Source organism: Podarcis tiliguerta (assembly GCF_965153285.1).
Source record: "Podarcis tiliguerta genome assembly, chromosome: 5".
NCBI lineage: Eukaryota > Metazoa > Chordata > Lepidosauria > Squamata > Lacertidae > Podarcis > Podarcis tiliguerta.
The window spans coordinates 72355125-72369075 of record NC_139538.1 but is presented as its reverse complement, the minus strand read 5'-3'; the positions used below and the strand labels follow the sequence as shown (position 1 = coordinate 72369075).

The window sequence follows — 13951 nt, the reverse complement described above, 5'->3', positions numbered from 1 at the left end:
CCTATTAAACCAATTACAGGCTTCATCCTACATACATAACAAAAGAGGGGGAGGGTTGACCCAAGATAGTTCTCATCCCATAATGGACCATGACAACTTACTTGTGGCTAAACATGAAGTTAACTGGCATAGCTAAGTTATTTTTGTTCTCTCTCTCTTCCCGCATCCATGAATTTTGCTACTGCAGGCTAATAGCAATGTCATTGAGTTTTATGAGTCAATAATTGGCTTCCTAACCTTTGATAAGAGTACAAGGGCAGGTAATTATTACTGTAGCGTGCATTCCCCCCCCCCCCCCGCTGTAGTCAAGAGTCTGACAACTCTTTCATTAAAATGTCAGCCTAGCCAGATCTGGTGCTGCTGTCTGCTACAATGTCAGGAGACAGGTCCCTGGTCCCTCTCTAAACAGCAGGGCTGTGAGACCACACATGCTGCTCCCCGCAAATGGCCAGTCTGTCTAGCCAGCTACCCAGCATCTGGCAAGACACATTTTTTGCTTCTTCAACAGAAAAAGGAAGAGAAAAACCCTTGCAGGATGGCGTGAGAATTAACAAAAGGGAGACGCAAGGTTTATTGCTGGGAGGTGTCGTGAGAACTGATCATGTTGCTTGTGGCGCACCTGAACTTTATCTTCCCGTTTCCTTCTCCTCCTTTCCCCCCTTGCTTCATTTCTGTTTCTGTTTTACTTTATTATTATTTCATTTGGTGTCCTCTACTCTGGGTCACTGAAGTGATTGTATGCACATGAAGGTGACAGGTGGTTAATGAAGGGCCCTGTGTGAGAGTCAGGGAAGGGAAGATCTCTCAGGGTGAGTGGGTGGCAGAAGAAAGGGAAGCTCCCATGTGAGAGCAGGGAGGGGCATTGCATCCTTTGCCGGCACCTGGGGTATGTGAGTACACTCACAGGTGTGTGGGGAGGGTGGACAAAATTTGCAGCACCAACCCAGCCCTCGCTGATGCTGCAGGACGGGCGTGGAGCATGGAGGGCTCACAGGGCCACACTGTGCTGCCTGCCCACCTGTGCAGAGGGGAAGCCCAGGCCCTTGGTGGGTGCATCCCCCCTAACACTCACCTGGTGGTCATTCAGTGAGGGGGCCGTGGGTGCAGTGGCAAGGCAAGACTGGGCCCCAGGTCCCAGAGACCACTGGCAGCATGCAGGGTGGGACGGAGATCCCTCCATAGGGGTGCCCTCAAAATCATGTGCCCACACTATGCACCCCTTTTGTGTGAGACAAGGATAAAGATCTAACTCTGAGAGAGGTTTTTTTCTTTCTTTCTCAGTTTTCTTTCTATTAGCTTTAATAAAAAGCTTCAATAAAATTTTATGGAGGGGGGACTCCAAAATTGTTTTTTTTTTTGGAGGGGGGAGGAGATGAGAGGTATCTGTTGCAGGCCAATCACTTTGTTTTCATTCATTTTCTTCTCCTATAAGAGTATTTAAAGACCTGGCATCTCAAAGAAAGCTTACCTTGGTGGGTGCATCCACGACAGCACCTTGGTTAACGAGGACCTCGGCCACGTTGACTCGGTCTTCTTGTGCAGCCAGGTGGAGTGGAGTGAGGCCACTCTGTAAATCAGACACAGCAAATTAGTTTCTTACAGAAGGGACACTTGGCATCACAGAATCATAGGACTGCAGAGTTGGAAGGGACCACGAGGATCATCTAGTCCAACCACCTGCAATCAAATTCTGATGTGCAACAAGACTTTTGGTCTCTCCCTGTGCTTAGCACAGGCATCCCCAAACTCGGCCCTCCAGATTTTTTGGGACTGCAGCTCCCATCATCCCTAGCCAACAGGGCCAGTGGTCATGGATGATGGGAATTGTAGTTCCAAAACATCTGGAGGCCCGAGTTTGGGGATGCCTGGCTTAGCAGAAAATGTCCCTGTGATATGCCAACATTTTACAGTAGATGGAACCTTGGTTTTCAAACGTCTCAGAACTCGAACGCCGAAAACCCGGAAGTAACTGCTTTGGTTTTCAAACACTTTTCGGAAGTCAAACATGCTGTGCGGCTTCCGTTTTGAGTTTCCCTATTGTATTGAGTTTTTAGTTTTTGAACATTTCAGAACTCAAACAGTCTTCCGGAATGGATTACATTCGAAAACTGAGGTTCCACTGTATTAAACATGCCCCATTATAGGTTACGGTAACAAATGAGCAGACTCGCATCAGTGTACCAGTCACCGTTATTTCATAAAAGGAATGTTATTTTTGCGTACCATTGGAATAAAATGCACTATAACACACTGCTAGTCCATCGTTAAAAACCTCATAGTTTATTTCTTCTCACCATTTAACCTGTTATGTAGGAGGCTAGTCAAGAGCATTGCAATTTATGTCCAGAGTCTTGCAGCTAGCCACAACCTAGCATATAGGAAAGTGCTTTTTGAATGTTCAAAGATTAGATTTGTTCCCTCATCAACTCAGCAGTGTTGGTCACTTTTAAGATCTGGTACTTTGTGTCTCTTTGCTACCCCACTGTGGACTTGCTGAGCTTTGCTGAAAGTGTATATGACAGAGCAGAAAGTGACAGATGATTTAAGATGTGGACTTAAGCAGTAAATTTGTTGACAAAGCTCTTTTCTCATAGGCCCAAGTCCCTGCTGTTAAACTGAACAGCGTCCAGGCAGCTCACACCTTAACATGGTTTTCTGAATTAGACTTGCTGCCAATTCAAGCTGGTTAGAAATTAAAACATCCCAATTTTGTTCAGGCGAAAGCGAGGCCTTCCCTTCCCCGAGTTTTGATATGTTGATTTGAAATGTGCTCAACCTAAGCTTTTTACGCAAACACATATACAAACATCTATAGAAACATAATACATGCACACAGCCTGATAGTTCAAAAGTTGTGTCACAACACCCACCCTTTCCTCTTTGCTTTTAATTAAGTCAGGGCAAACTTTCCAACAAATGTGAAATAAACACACAGGCCACCAAAACTTGATGAATATTCATGGCAACGTATTATACTCAGTAGCTTTATCAAATAGCAGGCAATCTCCACAAGGCAGTTTCATTGTGAACTTGCTGCTGCTCATTTTGCACACTGTTGGCATTGAAACTGCACAATCCCCCCCAAATTTAATTTGGATTTACCTTTTCTGCACACTTTTTTTAAACTCACTGGATTTTTCATGGAAATCATAAATCCAGATTAAATAAGAAAATAATATGGGAAAGGTGTTTGTATGAGGATGGATGCAGTGGAAAACCTCAGTGTGTAGTTAGCAATATATGAGCACATGACAAACTTCTGTGTGGAAACGCTCCAAGAATCTGACCAAGAATGCTACCTAGTTGGAATAATAATGGAACAGGGAGCACATTAAGGCTGAAGCATTGCATGAATAGGTAGTGAAGAAAGACAATGCAGGTCTAGCAAGCTCTGACGCTGTTCCTGTTCGTACCTCCTCCCCAATAAGTACACATATGGCCTTTTCAGTGCCAGGTGAATGAAACCAAACTTTATTTGCGTCAGCCATAGGCCATAGCAACAAAAGAACATTGCAATATACATGGAACAGAAATAAAAAGTTGATTATATAAAACACAGATTACATAAAACACAGTCAAATAGTGGATCTTATTCTGATTGCCCCAGCTAAAAACCCTGCAACCTTTGCTGTCACCTGCTCATCTTGATCTGCCAAGAGAAAGGACACTGTGGCAGTGGCTGGGCAACGAGGTATGGGCAATAAAAGAGGGATGATAAGCTCATTCCTCAAGTCTTTATAAAGAGTGCAAGCCAGAAAACTGATTCGGTGCTGCCATCTTCACAGGGACATAAGCGTTTTTCGTGTGGAATCTGTTGGAATCGTCCCTCAAGTACAGCCGAGGGCAGTACATTCAACCTTGCGAGAGTAAAAGCACATCTATATTTTGGGATTGCTAGGTTATGTAGATAGGGTGCCAGAGAATCAAAATGGGAAAGGCAGGCCTTTCTCTGGTGTCATTACAGATAAGGAGTGAGCTGTACACAGCAAAAGGGAAATGGCTGCTGAGCTGCAACCACCATTGTGAGGCCTGAGGAGGTGATGATGATGATGCCTCTCCAGCTGCTGTTATTGGCTGTGGACATCCTGTGATGTCACATAAGCACATGGAAGCTCAGTGTATATACAAAAGCAGCCCAGGGGGAAAGCCCAAGGCAAAAGTTTGAAGAGGACATGGTGGACAACAGCTGTGTTATTCAGTACTTGGTAGTCTCCTTCCGCATGGAGGCGAAGCGGCAAATGGAAGGAGGCCATCATTCATCAATGAGATGCTGTGGAGCAATGAGAAGGCAAGTGTACCTGCTGAGCAGGACCGCAGCTTGAAAGCGGCAGATATCCATGGTTGGAAGCTGGTGATGGACCTGGCAGAAGCTGTGGTTAGCATGTGGAAGCCCAGGATGCCGCAGGGCTGAAGGAGGCTGAAGTTTGTGCACATAAGCTGGTTGAAATTCACCTTCAGAAGGCCATTGACAAAAGCTGTGTGGATATTTGTGGGTTGATGCTGGGGTAAGTATGAATGGTGAGTGTGGACATAAGTCACCCACCAGACATGGTATGCCTGGGAATTGCATGTTCAGATAGCAGTGTAGGCTGCCCTCCAGGCTCTGGGCGAATGAACCACTGGATCATGGGTGGAAGCCAGCAGAGGTTGGCAGGCTGGCCAGTGGAGGTGGCTGGATGATAACTGTTGAATGAGGGCCATTCCCTTCACCGTATCTGTGTTTGCCTTTCATGGATGTCACAAGCTGATGAGGCTTTCCCCGAAAGCAGCAATGAAGGAGACAGCAGAGCTTAAGCAAGCCATCTTCTACTTCTAAATCAAGGTATTTCTAAATACATCTAAGCAACGTTCATGACATTCCCCTTTCCAGTACCAGGATGGGAGGCTGTGCAGATGCGTCCCTAAGCAGTTGCCGTGGGCTACAAACTTCCTGTGATGTCACAAATGGACAGGGTGGCTGAGGGGGAAGAGGCAGTTACTAGTGGGAGGTGGCTGGAAGAAGGAGAGAAACCCCAGTAGAAGGTTCAGGGGAAGTTGGGGTAGGTAGGTAGGGCCAGCTAGATATGTAGAAGCTGAATATGGGCTGACTCCCTTCTGTCTACTTGCGTTGCCAACGTTTTGTTCTCTCATAGCTCCTGTACCTGTCTCGCCTAGATCACTTGGCAAGAGCCCCAGCCCTTTAATGGTTCCTGCATTTCCGCAGAGCACCAAAAACCACGGGAAATAAAATGAAAAAAACAAATAAGAACCCTGCCGGGCGTCCCCGTGCCCACTGAACGGTAGCCAGAAAGACGTGCCAGGTGAATAAATTTTCACTTTCCCAGGCATTCTGAGATAATTTTAAGATCGCCAGTGTTTTTAGCCCTCCTGTGCCAATTTAAGTTTTGCTGTTGCTCGTTTTATTCATTCAGTTTTGTACTGTGATTGACCTTGATCTGTTAAATTTTCAGAGCTCTTGTAGATTTTTTTTTATGGTTTTCAGCTTTTATTGTTAAGTATTTAAGTGGGTATTGTTGACTGGGCAATATACATTATGCTGGCTTTTGAAGTTGCACCTGTTTACACAGGCATTCCTTTGATCACTCAACCTGAGCTTCCTGTTTTAGATGCCGTGCTATTTTATTGCATAATTGAATTATGGATGGTTTTTTAAAAAAGTTTTAATTGGATTGTTTTATTGTACATTTTAATTATGGATGGTTATAGTTCAAAGTTTGTAAAAGTCTGTTTTTGCACTAAGTACTGTATAAATGAATACATAAATATTGCCAATAAATAAATACTTGAGATAGTATCGATGCCAAACACAGTAATATACTTCTTTTTTGGGTGGTACTATACAACATCATCCCTCTCCAATCACAAACCCTAGCAAAAGGGGTTTCCCCTCTTCAAAAGTTGTCAGAATGCATACTGCCCAATAGACAATGTCTTCTGGATAGACAACAGGAAAATTGAGGTTAGATTCACACCATGTATTTAAAACACCACTGGGAGAAGTGCAGAGAGAAGAAACACAAATAGATTTTCAAAGTCATTCAGGGTCTGGCTGAGCATTTTCAAAATGATTTCTCTATTCAGTGCGCTGCCTGGGTGGTTGAACTGAGCACTGTTCTGCAGGTGCACAAACAGAATGCTTTAAAACACACTGCAGCAGAGACAGCACTTGCTCATACTGCTTACAAGCCACCAGGAAGTCAAAGCCAGTGCTTGCATGGACAGGCAAGTAAGCAAGGGAACAAAGTGGGGACAATTTGCAGATAATTCTCTTCTTGTGCAAATGAAATAAGCCAACTGCACTTTTGGGCTTCATTTTCTGGACTTGCATCACAATCAGAAACCAAGTGAATCCACAGTAGCGGTGGCAGAATAGGGGAAAGCTCTGTGCCAAGGGTTCCTGTATTGCTTCCTGATTTCTTTGAAGAGGAGGCACCTATAAAGGTTGTATATAGAGCTGCCTAAGGAGTAGTGAGTTGCCATTTGCCCCACACAATCATATTTAATAGAGGTTTCCTGTCACATACACTCCATATTTGTAGGTCATCCATGTCCTTCCCAGATGTTACCGGATTGGAGATCTCATCACCAATAATAACCATTGGCTCTGCTGGCTGGGACCAATGGGAACTTGGGCGTCTGGCAACATCTCCTGCATTTCCCCCCACCCAGCAGTGTTTCCCCAACCAGCTGCTTTTAGACTACAATTCCCATCATCCCTGACCACTGGTCCTGCTAGCAAGGGCTGATGGGAATCGTAAGTCCAAAAAGAGCTGGAGACCCAAGGCTGGGAAACTAGAGCACACAAAGAAGAAAGCATACCTTGTTGCTAAGGTTCACATTAGCATTTCTGGTGAGAAGCAACGACACCATGTCCACATGGCCCTCCTGGGAGGCAAGGTGCACAGGAGCAATGCCCTGCCTGGTCACAGCATTCGCATCGGCACCATATTCCAGTAACGTGGTTGCTATATCCATCTGGTTCTTCTTGGAAGCTATGTGAAGTGGTGTGTAACCATTCTGCCAGTGCAAAAAAACCAAAATATTTGGGTCATCAGCTCATTCATAAAATACCAGGAATACTAACTTTCCCTCAAGTCTCATGACTGCTTGAATTTTGAATTTTTTTATATAAAAAACACCTCTGTTTCATATGACCAACCTTTAGGATTTCTTGCATAATATGCTCACAGAGACCAGGATAAAAGGTTTTCTTTTTTTAAAAAATAAAATAAAAATCCTCTCATGTAAAAGAAACATTAAATAATATTTATTTCATTGATATGGTAACATATCACTTGCAGAATCCCATAAAACAGCTATTTACTGTTTTTCTTATTATTCCAGTCAGCTCAGGTAATGAGGAATCCTCAAGGGTTTGTTCTCATCTCTTTCCTACCAAGCTGCCCTTGCAAAATGAAATCTGAAGGTAGGAACCTGATCCCACAACTACATGGAGGCAGAAGAGTTGGCCTAGTATGATCAACGAGGCCCAAATATGTGGACTAGAAGGTACAGACTACTGGCAATATTAGGAGAGACCGAAACACAACCCTTGAGAAGGTTAGTGGGGGGCCGCTACTCCAAGACCACCTCAGCAACATAATGGAAAGCCGCACTTCCTCATGCTGCTCAACTGGTGCAGTGAGATGGAGAGTTAGGGTCTCATGCTGTCTAGATTATGTCCCTGAAGGCCGGAGTCTGTCAGAGAGTGGATAGATGTGAACCCATGTCCAAGCTTGAGGGCAGGCTTATAGTTGCTTGTAAGGGAAAGAATGATTTGTGAGGATGGCGTATAGTACAGGCCTTCCAGAAGTCCACAGAAGTCTTCACTTTCTGTTTGTTTTTCAAATTGTTTAAAGCAGTTCTACCCTGCAGCTTATTTGACTACATTCACAAGTGTACACAAACACACTACAAGAAAACCTTAATTTAATCAACAGGAAAACAATATCAGAAACTATTTCTAGTTTGAAGTTTTGCTTCTGAAACAGGTTGTTGAGGTAAGAAGAGGAAAAACAAGAGAGTAAGGTATATGTATGAGTAATAAGGGACAGTTTGAAAGGAAAGGCACCCAAGGTAAGCTGATGGGCATTTCATAGCAACATGGCATCGTCTAGCACCTTCTAAGTAAACAAATGCATTACGATGTGGTGTAAGCATAAGACTGGCGTGTGTTTTGCGGCTCTCGGGTAGATGAAAAGACTGGCATGCGACTCATGTGGCTATTAGGTTGATGGCTGCCTGAATGGCATTTCAGCAATGTTGTTCTAATGGATCAAGCGAGAAGAAATGGTTAAAGAGGAGAAAGAGAGAGGCAAACCAGCGAGAGTGACAAAGAGCGCAAAGCCCTGTTGAGGTAGTCTATTTCAATGACAGCGATTGCACATTTTCTTATCAGACTTAAATGTCTAATAGGAAGTCATCTGCCATCCCCATGTAATTTCTCATCTGACTGCACAACATGCAGCCTAAGGCAGTGGGGGAGCAGGGAGGCAATTATTAATCCCAAAAGTGATGGTGCTCACTTCTATGGCTCACGTGTCGAAACATGTCTTGTTCCAGGAAGCCTCTTGGCAGGCACCGAAACGCCAAAGTGGCAGCTGCTAACCCATTTGGTAAGAGACGAGTGACTCCGGTGACCCCATCTATAATTTCTGGTTCTCTTTCAAGCCTGTAATGTTATCATTCTGGGTTTCAGAGAGCCACTGGCACTGGCAGCAAGGGCAGCTCCTGCTCCTAGGGAAGGAGGCACTCTCTTCTTCCTCTGCTTAGCTGCTTTCAGCATCAAACTAGGTCAGCATCCTGTCCCCTATATAAAGAGTGTGCTTATTTCATATCATTGCACCGCAATGCTAAAGATTTGGAAGCCAGCCCAATTTATTTCCCAAGGCACGGCAAAGGCGTATTTCCCATACAACGAGGCCCCGCTGATGCTTCGGGCTTTCTGCATGAATTTGACTTGCCTTGCCTTTCCAGTGCATAATAACTGACCCACAGCTTATACTATGATTTCCCTCCATGATCTCTTTCGTCTCTGCTCATGCAAGAGGATCTGACATCTATGCATTTAATCATCCACTGGAAGGCAGTCCAAAGGGGTTTTGTTTTTTTAATGCAATTTTTCGTCGTCTTAAAATGGAAAGTGGATAGCTCTGTTCCAGAGATGGAAGAATTTATATACCCAGCCTATTTTGTTTTAAATCTGATGGGCAAATGAGTACAGTTTGATTACTGTTTTACCCTACATTCTTAATCACTCATTTTTGCATTACCCTGCAACTCATCACTTTACAAAGCAGCCTTGCCTCCATTTGTCCGGGAGGGTCAAAACCCCCTAAACACATGCATTGTAAATGAATGCATCTCTGTAGAGCAAAGTGGGAAACCTTTGACCCATGTTGGACTCCCAACTCTCATCATCCCTGGTTATTGGCCAGACTGGCTAACGGCAGTCAGAAATCCAAAGACACATGGGGAGAGGGACACAGGTTTCCCATCCCTGGTGTAGAAAGACCCCTATGGCCTGGCACGAGCTTCATACTTAGGTGGGGATATGGATATAGGCCCCAGTTCAACATTCCTAACCACAGCACCATCCAGCCTTTCTGCACTATCAGGTTCTAAGGCTGGCTTGCTAGGTCCACATGTTTAGAAATCATGGCTCTGGAGCCTATGAACCTGCAAGACTGCTTGAGTACTGATCACAATTGTCTTTCCTAGGTCCGATGTCAGCACATGGCATCTCCAGGCAAACGCCAGGGGACTGAGACCCCAGCAAGTCCCATCACCATTGCCCGTGTACTGGACTGGTTGTGCCCTTTTAAAAAACACAAGCAAAGCCCCTTCCCATCCAACACCAAGAGCAGCTGTGGCAAAGGAGCGAGCTGTCATTTTTATTTTTAATCCCTCCCCAATGTCCCTGATGCAGCCTTGCTCTGAAGAGTAATTAGGGAGGGATTAAAGCGAAAGTTCTCTCCCACCCTCCTTCATTGCAGCTGCCCAGTTGACTTCTTGCTGCTGAGCAGCAAGGAAAAATAAAATTCTGCAAGGGGCCCAGCCAGCCAGTTCAGTGCACTTGGGTGAGTGGACCATTTTCATAATTTGTCTCCTTTGCCACCCACTCATTGCTGCAGGGACTGTGAGGCTGCTGCAGTGAGCGGCTGAATGAGCCATCATCTTAACAATTCCCCAGTGCCCCAGACTGAGCAACACTACACTGGGAATTAAAGCTTCCTCCCTTGCAGCTCCCTGTTCTTTGTAGCACTTACCTGATTTTGTGCCTAGTAAAGACATGCGAGGGCACCATGCTAAGGACACTTTGTCCGCACCCCCAGCTTGGAGGCAGCCCTAGTCTTCCCCATCAGATTCACCAAAGCTTAACCAGCACCTTTCAGAAAAGCCTTTTGCTACCACCCTAGCATTTTTCAGTCTGACCTGCCTTAGAGAGTCACGAGAATTCTCAAACAAAACATTTCAGTGGGGTTTCTAAAGTACACGGCACATCTTTAATCAAAACGGTGCTGCCTCTTCTTGGGTTGTGATCAGACTAAGACTACAATCCTGTGCCCATTAGGGGGAGTAAGCCCAGTCAAACACTTCCAAGTAAACACACTTTGGAGAGCATGAGAAAAATATGAAAAATAGAGATGCTGGGAGGCAGTCACGTAGGCGCTTTCCTGACTCCAATTATCACTTTAAGTGATCTGATTTTTACAAAAGTACCGATCTCCCAAACTATACCATGCACAGAAATCCTTCACGGCATGTTGCCTGGTTTGCTCTAAAATGGTATGCACTGTTTGTTTGTTTTCAATTTCTAGGCAGTCCACACACATTTATGATGCCACATAGATGCCGGTGAAAAAGACAACAATCATGCAAGGATCTTACCTCATTTTTCATCAGCATAACTTCCCTTTCTCCCGACAAAAGGATTAAGGATAAATAAAATATATGCAGAAAAGCAGCCTGTTCAGGTGACATTTTGTCCTCAACTAGGAAACGGGATGGCAGGAAGTAGAAAAGATCGGGAATTGGGGTCTTGGGTATTGTCACATTCTTTTCATACTTCCCTCATGTTCTCCTCCTTGCAGGAAGGAATGATCCAGGGAAAACCAGTGTCTACAATAAAGTAGGACTTCCCTGACATTGTGAGATAAAATAATCTCCAGCTCAGGATCAGGGCTAAGACTCCCTCAAGTACTCTTCCTCTCCATCACCACCAGACTCCTGGGATTCCCAGTTAGGTTAATATATTAATGTCCCTTTAACCCAACAAGGGAAACTTGTAGTCTTCCAAATGTTGGTCTCTAACTCCTGTCAAGTCTGGCCAGCATAGTCAATAATAGGGGTGGATGAGAACTGTTGAAACATCTGGAAAGGTACAGATTCCTCATCTGTGCTTTAACCAGAGAAGATGAAGGTCTCTTTGCTGAGGTACAATGAAGATATAAAGATGTCCCCTGGGACACCTGATACACCAAGCAATGGCACCCATATCTGTGCGAAGCCATTCTCAGGAAGGCTCATCAGGCCTAATCTCTAGGACATGTTGGGCTGCACGCCACCGTATTTTACACAGAACAGACCCACTGAAATTAATGAGCTTGACTAAACTAGGTTGATTAACTGCATTGGATCCACACCGAGTAAAAGTTAGTGAAATACAACCCAGTTATTTCACAAAGCTTTCGTACTGATGTGGATGTGGCAGTCTCATTCTGTACAGCTGCCACGGAAAAAAGAGGATTTGAATTTAGTTTGTGTTTGTGACATTATTATTATTGGTTAGAAGTTTATGGGAGGGTTCCCCCCCCTATTTTGAGCTGATGTCTGAACTGAATAGAGGATTACAAGTTTCAATCCCAAGTTAGGGAGATACATAATGGGGATATCTATCCTTCCCTCTCCTTAATGGAGGATTTTAGGCAACATCCATATGATCTTCTCATTATGGCTGTGACCAACAGAGGAGAATGTTTTCAGCAAAGTCCCTTATGCCACTGTCAAATATTTAAATATTTTCCTAGCAACTTCTGCATCTTCTGTAGACTGTTCCTGATCAGAGTTAGTAAGGTACATGGCAATTTGTCGAAAGGAAGGAACGTGGAACGGATGCTGTGGAAAGGCTGCATAAAAGCTAACTATCTGGTCCTTCATCCCACAGAGCAAGCACGGGTACCTTTGCAGAGGCGTGAGGTGAGGCTCCCTGGTCCAAGAGAAGCAGTGCCACTTTCTGATTATCGTAATGTGCCGCGACATGCAGTGGAGTTAAACCACTCTAAAAATACGTGCAGAACAAACAGGCATTGTTAGAAAACCACCATACATTAAAAAAGAAAAAGAAAATGAAAACTGGATAATTAGGTTAATCTAGGTTTGGTGAGACTACTGTGGAACTAAACTAAGGTTTTGAAATGATAAATGACAACAAAGAAGACAGTACGACACAAACTACGTGATTTGTAGGTGGGTATTCTCCCTCTTCACTGCACGCCTGGCCTCCCAAACATACCAGGCATGAGAAATATATATTCACAGTACACTCCCATGCTTCTTGAGCATCAAAGTACCCATTCCATTATACGTTACAACCCTTCATGGACTTTATCACTTCAGAAGTGGGGTTGGGGTGTGTGCGTGTGTAAATTTGAATGCTCTGAAATCTTTAAGACTAGCCCATCAAAGAGAATGCTTCTATAGTTTGGCCTCCTCTTTGATCTGATGGTTTTCTCTGTGTAGGAAGTATTTTTAAGCTGGGAAAGTGTTCAGCCATGCAATTGAACCCACTCCAATGCATGTATTCTGAAGTTGTGCAGTCCATGAAAGCTTGTCTCGAATGGGTTGCAGAATTCTAATTCCATGTAAATGTTGTAAATATTCTGTGCACAATCACTGGTGTAACCCCTAATAGAAAGTGGACCCAGGCCACCATATAATATGGTGGCCTGGGTAGATTCTTTTTTTTGGGGGGGGGGGGAGAGGAAACCATCCAGAAACCACCACTCTGGCTCAGGGAGAATCCAAGACTGATGCTACAATAACTCAGAGATGCATAGGAAAGTTGCAAATATCCAAGAAATATCTGCTGCTGTTCCTGCTACTGATAGTCAGTATTGGCTAACCATGGGAAGATCAGGACTGGGTATATTCTGCAGAAGTAGGGAGTGACTCTTGCCTGCCTCACCTTTCCAGCAGCATCTGGAGATGCATTCTTCTGAAGCAAGAGGTTGGCTACTTCAATTTTGCCGTACTTGGCTGCCACATGTAGAGGAGTAAATCCTTTCTGTAAGAGAAGCATTCCATCAGCAATTCCCTTTTACCTTAGGGCCTTTTCCCTCCCAGACAGGGCATTTGCACACTCGGCTGATCTATGCCAGATACATTTGCAGGGCTGTGGTTCTATGCAAGGGCAGAAGAGAAGATGGCACCGGGCACGACGTCCGACAATAGCCAATTTTATTACATGGTGACACCTAAAGCTCCCTTACCTTGGTAGTTATGCTTAAGGATGCGCCGTGATCCATAAGGACTGATGCTACATCTTCATGACCTTCCCGTGCTGAAAGGTGCAACGGTGTATACCCTGAAGTTGTGGGGGCGTTGGGAGACGCTCCTTGCTGTAGCAGCTGCTGCACTATGTCAGCTTTTCCCAGTCGCGCAGAGATGTGCAGCGGTGTTTGGTCATCCTAAACACAAAGGAAAAAGGAGCCACATACAGGGAGTTCAACACCTGCACATACGTATTACTAGTAAACGACTTTCATAATGACCAGTGGCAATATCGGTACGGACAGCTTGTATCCTGTAGAGACCCTACGTGGAATGCGGTATGTACATTATATCAAACGCGACACAGTTCTTGGACATGTTAGACCAGTCTTTCCCAACTGGTGGCCTTCTAGAGGTTGTTGGGCTACAATGTGCATTATCCCTGACCATAGGCCATGGA

At 44.6% G+C, this 13951-nt stretch overlaps 2 protein-coding genes across 49 annotated transcripts in view; one reads left to right on the top strand and one right to left on the bottom strand.

Moving 5' to 3' along the window:
- Positions 1-13951, bottom strand: part of ANK3 (ankyrin 3) — a 376227-nt gene that overhangs the window by 91987 nt on the left and 270289 nt on the right. For 35 of the 48 annotated variants that reach the window (XM_083439835.1, XM_083439848.1, XM_083439844.1 and 32 more), the window contains 5 exons: positions 13491-13688; positions 13187-13285; positions 12182-12280; positions 6820-7017; positions 1469-1567 (listed from right to left, as the gene is read on the bottom strand). In XM_083439835.1, the coding sequence (XP_083295961.1) occupies positions 1469-1567; positions 6820-7017; positions 12182-12280; positions 13187-13285; positions 13491-13688 (693 nt within the window). The remainder of the gene's footprint in view (positions 1-1468; positions 1568-6819; positions 7018-12181; positions 12281-13186; positions 13286-13490; positions 13689-13951) is intronic. The other 13 variants (XM_083439845.1, XM_083439868.1, XM_083439854.1 and 10 more) reach the window with 1 other exon arrangement.
- Positions 1-13951, top strand: part of LOC310677310 (uncharacterized protein) — a 120693-nt gene that overhangs the window by 101986 nt on the left and 4756 nt on the right. The gene's annotated exons all lie outside the window — the stretch shown is intronic.